The sequence below is a fragment of the Vigna umbellata genome, chromosome 7 (assembly GCF_029865625.1).
Source record: "Vigna umbellata cultivar VRB3 chromosome 7, Vumbellata_1.0, whole genome shotgun sequence".
Classification (NCBI taxonomy): Eukaryota; Viridiplantae; Streptophyta; class Magnoliopsida; order Fabales; family Fabaceae; genus Vigna; species Vigna umbellata.
In genome coordinates, this window is record NC_142171.1 from 3,003,995 (window position 1) to 3,010,208 (window position 6,214).

Consider the following 6,214-nt stretch of genomic DNA (forward strand, 5'->3'; position numbering starts at 1 on the left):
AGATAATTGCGTGAATTTACATGAAATTCCTAACTCATGAGTTCTTTGTCAGTATAATTAGTAAATTATAGTTAAATAGCAATTTATTTTATAGAAAATAATCGAAGTGTTAACAATCTTTTGGTAGACTTAAATAGGACATAGTAACATGATCTTTTCACCAAAACATTGGGAACAAGTCATGTATGGAACCATACATTGAGTTGGATAAAATATCCACAAATTTATCGTATTTAGAATTGATTACAAAAACTCATCATTAAAAGATAAAACCTTATTATACATTACATAAATTAAAGTAATAGGTGATCAGAAATAGAGGAGAAGTTTTTAGATTAATTTTATAGTCATTTGTTAAATAAAATTGAGATTTATAGATCATAACTTGTGTAAATCTGCTGCTTGTTTTCCGCTTATAGTTAGTTCGATTGTATAAGTTTTACCATCTATCAGTAAATTATTAGAAATATAAATAAAAAAAATATTAAATTTTAATGACAAAATAATTTTTTACAGTACACTTGTTATGTAACCGAAAGAAAATAGGATTGGTGGGGAAGAACATTATGTGGATGGTATTCCTATAAAAGTGTCACAATCTTAGTGTTTTAAAAAAAAAAGAATAAAAAGAATTGGGTTGCAGGGAGCATAAAATACAAGAGTCGCATCTCAACCTTTCTTGTCTTGTCTACTCTTTTGCGTGTTTTGGTTGAAAAACAAAGAGAGTGGTTTTCGTTGTTTGAGAAACATAGGAACTAAAGCAGAAATGGCGACGACGGTTCAGGCAGAGAAGAGACCCAAAACGAAGATCGTGTGCACGCTGGGACCCGCATCGCGCTCCGTTCCCATGGTCGAGAAGCTTCTTCGAGCCGGCATGAACGTTGCTCGCTTCAACTTCTCACATGGGTCCCACGAATACCACCAGGAAACCCTCGATAACCTCAGAGCCGCCATGGAGAACACCGGTATTCTCTGCGCCGTCATGCTCGACACCAAGGCACGAGATTTATATTTCATGATCCCTTTTGTACCCTTTTCTTTTAATTGTGATTATGTTTATATTTATATTTATATATATTCTTGTCGCCGATTTTTTTTATATATTTTTTAAATCTGAAGTTTGGTTTGATTATTGCTGATTTTCTGATTCTGATGGGAATCTGACTGTGCAGGTGTTTGTGTGTCATCTGACTGTGTGTGTTTGTTTGTGAAAGTGAAGTGTGTGAGGAATGCTAGTATTGAGATTTGAGTGCATAATATTGCTTGAATCAAATCTAACCTTGGATTGGGTGTTCGAGAATCGAGATTATCTAACAATCAGTTTTGACCTCCCACCCATCTTCTTATATTTTTTTTATGTGTATGTGTATCCATAAGGATTTAAATTGGGATTTGGATTCTATCTGGTTTGATGTTAAGAGGAGTGGTCTGATTCGATATATTTTAACCCTTTATTACAATCTTTATTTACAATAAAAACTAACTATAACTACACAAGAATAATGGGGAACATGTGAGTCTGCTTTAGTAGGTTAGTGGATATGTGATACAGTGAGTTTCATTTGGTTTTGTTCATGTTCTTTTTTTTTACTCGTAGTAATAGACATAATAAATTATTAGGATTTGTTAAGTGGTTCCTCTTCTGTTAAAAATTAAATATGAGAGGATCCAAGTCCTTTAAATTGTGCTTGTCAGAGACTCCTCGCTACCCGACATTAATTGTAAGTTAGAAAAACCAATGCGGCTGAGACTTCGTATACCTTGAAATGCATAAGGTAATAATAAATGAGTATTTTTGAGGTCCCTATACCTCCATAATGTTTAACATTAAACAAAAAGGGTACTCAATTTATCAATGTCTCAAATCAATGATGATTTATGTTTTATGGCTAAAACCTTTGTCAGACTATTGTTATCATATATTGTTCCTTAAAGTGGAGTAAGACTTTAATTTCGCATAAAGATAAGCTCTTATGATTACAAGATTGACTCCTCTGAAACAAACATTGGTGCTTGTGTAAACCAGGTGGTTTTACCTAACTGAGTTGTAGCCCTTGTCCTTTTGATACATATTTCATTATTCTTGTCAAGAGGAATATTGCATGATACAATCCTTTTGGTTTATATTGCGTTGGTATTGTTTTTGTAGACGAGGCCAATCATTTTTAATAAACTTTCGTCCATAATCATAATTTTCTTTCATTTTATTTGACCATTAACATTGTTGTAGGGGCCTGAGATTCGAACTGGATTTCTCAAGGATGGTAAGCCTATCCAACTGAAACAAGGTAATGAGATAACCATTTCCACTGACTATAGCCTAAAGGGTGATGAAAAAATGATTTGTATGAGCTACAAAAAGTTGGCTGAGGATGTGAAGCCCGGAATGGTCATACTGTGTGCGGATGGCACCATATCATTTACAGTTTTATCGTGTGACAAAAAATTGGGTTTGGTTCAATGCCGGTGTGAGAACTCTGCCACTCTTGGTGAGAGGAAGAATGTTAATTTGCCTGGAGTGATAGTGGATCTCCCAACTTTGACAGAGAAAGACAAGGAAGATATCTTGGTCTGGGGAGTTCCCAATAAAATCGACATGATTGCTCTTTCGTTTGTTCGAAAAGGTTCTGACCTGGTGGAAGTCAGGAAAGTTCTTGGAAAACATGCTAGGAACATTATGCTCATGTCTAAGGTATTGTGTTCTCTTTGATGGAAAAGGAAAGTGATTCAAGATATGAATAAAACATATGTTAATTTTTCTAAATTAGTTGTAATATACTAATATCCTTGAGATGCCTGTTGCATCCCTCCTAATGTATGATGTATGATGTATGATGTATGATGTATGATGTATGATGTATGATGTATGATGTATGATGTATGATATCATCTGTCAAATTTGTTGGGTTCTTTAAAGAAACTAAACTACTTTATGAGCTTCTAACTACTTGCTATCTCTAATATAGTGTTACATTTAAAAGGAATGATAACAACAGTTTATCTAATTCATTCCTTTTCAGCATGCAACTATTGAATGAAATCAATGTGGGTCCTAGTAAATGATGCGCTGTCACTTTTTTATTTAATGGGTCCACACTCCTTTATTTACAGGCTCTCACGTCCTTGTCTCTCAATTATATAATAAAGAGTATTTTTTAAACTAGTGTGTTACTATCATTTATCTTTATTTACTTGTTTCTGGTCACTTATTCTGACCATTACTTCAAATCTATATGACAGGTTGAAAACCAAGAAGGGGTTGCGAACTTTGATGAAATCCTTGCAAATTCAGATGCATTTATGGTGGCTCGTGGCGACCTTGGAATGGAAATTCCAATAGAGAAGATATTTCTCGCACAGAAAGTGATGATTTATAAGTGCAATATCCAAGGAAAACCTGTTGTTACCGCAACCCAGATGTTGGAGTCGATGATCAAATCTCCCAGGCCAACTCGGGCCGAAGCTACTGATGTTGCTAATGCAGTTCTGGATGGCACAGACTGTGTGATGCTCAGTGGTGAAACAGCTGCCGGAGCTTATCCAGAACTTGCTGTTCGAACTATGGCTAAAATATGTATTGAAGCAGAGAGCACCCTTGATTATGGAGATGTTTTTAAAAGGATTATGGAACACTCACCGGTACCCATGAGCCCATTGGAGAGTTTAGCTTCTTCTGCTGTTAGAACAGCCAACTCGGCTAAAGCGGTTCTTATATTGGTTTTAACTAGAGGAGGGAGTACTGCAAAATTGGTGGCTAAATACAGGCCAGGCATGCCAATTCTTTCTGTAGTTGTTCCTGAGCTCAAGACTGATACCTTTGACTGGGCATGCAGTGACGAGGCCCCTGCGAGACACAGCCTGATATTCCGTGGATTGGTTCCAGTATTGAGTGCAGCGTCTGCAAGAGCTTCTCATGCTGAAACAACTGAAGAAGCCATAGAGTTTGCCATGCAACATGCCAAGTCCAAGGGTCTCTGCCATAATGGGGATTCTATTGTGGCACTGCATCGTGTGGGCACTGCATCTGTCATCAAGATCTTGACTGTGAAATGATCACCCAATTAGGAGTTCTTCTGTTTTTTGGCGATTATTTTAGATGGTGCAAAGAGGTTTCATCACACCATTTCGAATCTACATTGGTTGCAAACTTACGTTAAAGCAATTTATTAGGATGGGTTCCCTGCTATTTTCATACCATATATTAAGGTTTCTTTGTTTCATTCGCCTTACCATCGTGGCGAGTAGCCACTTGTTTTATTTTGTTAAGATTTTGTACGAGGCTTTTGGTGAACCAAAAAACTACCCGCCTTCTGGATTTTGAATTTTGACTGTCTAAACTTGTTTAGATTATTGACAAGTGTATGCCCTTTCTTTGTTTCATTGGCTAAGTGGGTTTTCATCCTTCATAAATCCAGCGGGATAGGTTATTCTATTTTATTTTCAACAGTTAACCCATTTCAATTACTATGGGTTGGCAGTGAACTTGTTTATATAAAAATAATTAATAAATAGAAATTGTATGGGCAAAAGAGGTAAAAGAACTATACAGGAAAAGACGAGAACTGTGGTACTTGGCCTGAAGATTTGTCATTGGGAGATGGAACAGGATGGTATTTTCACCCTTTCTCTATTCACACGCTATGAAATTGAGTTTATTTTTTTGTTTCAGCAAGTTTCTCTGTCTATTTACCAGTTTTTGCTGGTGATGCAAATTTGTTGTTGAATCTGATTGATTATTTTTGGTTTCATCCCCAAGGTTTTTAAGGAAAGTTCGAGGTTATTTAGATCCTAGAAGTTGTCATGAACAATTTCAATTATAAACCAAAATTTAAATTCTGAAATTATGTAAAAAAAAAAAGAGATTTTTAAATTCAGTTTTCACAAATAATTTCTGAAAAGTTTGTCGCAGATAATGGAAATCTATCTTTATGCTTTCCAAAAAAAGTCGCACTACAATTTTTTATGCTATTCAATATATTTTTTAGCCTTTCCTACTGTCTATGTATGTTCTCTCAATGTGAATATGGCATGACTTGTTTGAATTTTTTTTTATCAATGAACGTGGTGTTTAATTAGTTGAAGTGCATTTAAATTATCTTTCGGAAATGTATGTTTGGTCTTTCAACTAAATATATATTTTGCAATTAATCCTGCCTTCTATAATTTCAGTATTTATCTTAATGGAGAGTTTGTTCCTTCTATTATGCTGCAGTTGTCTAACTTTAAACTTTAGATATTCAATATTCCGTGTAAGCACTTACAGTATTTTCTTTACAAATCAATTTTGTTGATTAAATAAGACGCAAATATACTTTTCAATAAAGGTTTTTATTACCTACATTCCCACAATTTCTTTGCAACACACCCTCTAAATTTTTAAAATGATCATTTTAGCCTAAGTAAAAATAACTTTTAGATTATATATTTCGAAAATTATTTCAAACGAGCTTTTCAAAATTTTCATAACACCTAAAATACATTTCGAAACAAGTTTTTCAACATCCCTACTGAGATGCATTTCAATAGAACTTTCCGAAAAATATGAAATAAGCTTTTTTCCATGTTTTCTCTTTTCTTCCTCTCTTCTTTCTCTACAGTAGCAGCGGTGTTAGAAGAGGTATCAGAGATGTGGTGAAGGGTATTTTAGTCTTTTTATCTGTTAGTGTGAAGGTGCAGAAGCAATAGCCGAAAATATATCATTGGAGATGCACTGCTTTTTCTTATCAAATAGAACCGATTTATATGGGCAGCTTCTTTCTGCGCCTCCAAAAAATTTTATCTACAGACCCATACAAAAAAAAAAATATTCTTACCCTTTTTGCGAATTAGATAATTCAAAAGTAAAATATGAATTTTGGAATGTACTTTGACTTTCAGATTACACAATTTAAAAATCATTTTTGACTTCTAAATTATATAAATATTTAAAAAAAGGTTGTTTCAGGATTAAACAGTCCAAAAGTTATTTTTTTTTTCATATTAAAAATTTTATTTTTTATTTTAAAAAAATACATGTAGGCATAGGAGAAATTTAAAGAGATGCAGGAAGAAACTGCATTTATTTATATTGAAAGGACCTCACTTTTTTTAACAGCGTAGCACTGAGATCGTGATTTTAGTAGAATAACTACAGTGGTGACCAACAACATAATCCTGCTGGCTTTTGTTGCTTGAACATATTGATTTAGTCTTTAAACAAAGGTGGATTGAGTAC

The 6,214-nt window shown here is 34.2% G+C and overlaps 1 protein-coding gene across 1 annotated transcript; it reads left to right on the forward strand.

The window, feature by feature from the left end:
- Positions 1 to 640: 640 nt before the first annotated feature.
- LOC124836855 (pyruvate kinase, cytosolic isozyme) lies at positions 641 to 4,380 on the forward strand. The gene is made up of 3 exons (XM_047312089.2): positions 641 to 997; positions 2,231 to 2,692; positions 3,241 to 4,380. Exons 1-3 carry the CDS (start codon positions 767 to 769, stop codon positions 4,051 to 4,053), a joined length of 1,506 nt encoding a protein of 501 aa, XP_047168045.1. The 5' UTR covers positions 641 to 766; the 3' UTR covers positions 4,054 to 4,380.
- The last annotated feature ends 1,834 nt before the right edge of the window (positions 4,381 to 6,214 follow it).

Bases quoted from the DNA above. Each gene is read 5' to 3' on its own strand.
- LOC124836855 (XM_047312089.2), top strand. From the start codon at position 767: ATGGCGACGACGGTTCAGGCAGAGAAGAGACCCAAAACGAAGATCGTG. The intron at 998-2,230 runs GCACGAGATTTA...ACATTGTTGTAG, and splicing joins CCGTCATGCTCGACACCAAG to GGGCCTGAGATTCGAACTGG. The intron at 2,693-3,240 runs GTATTGTGTTCT...TCTATATGACAG, and splicing joins ACATTATGCTCATGTCTAAG to GTTGAAAACCAAGAAGGGGT.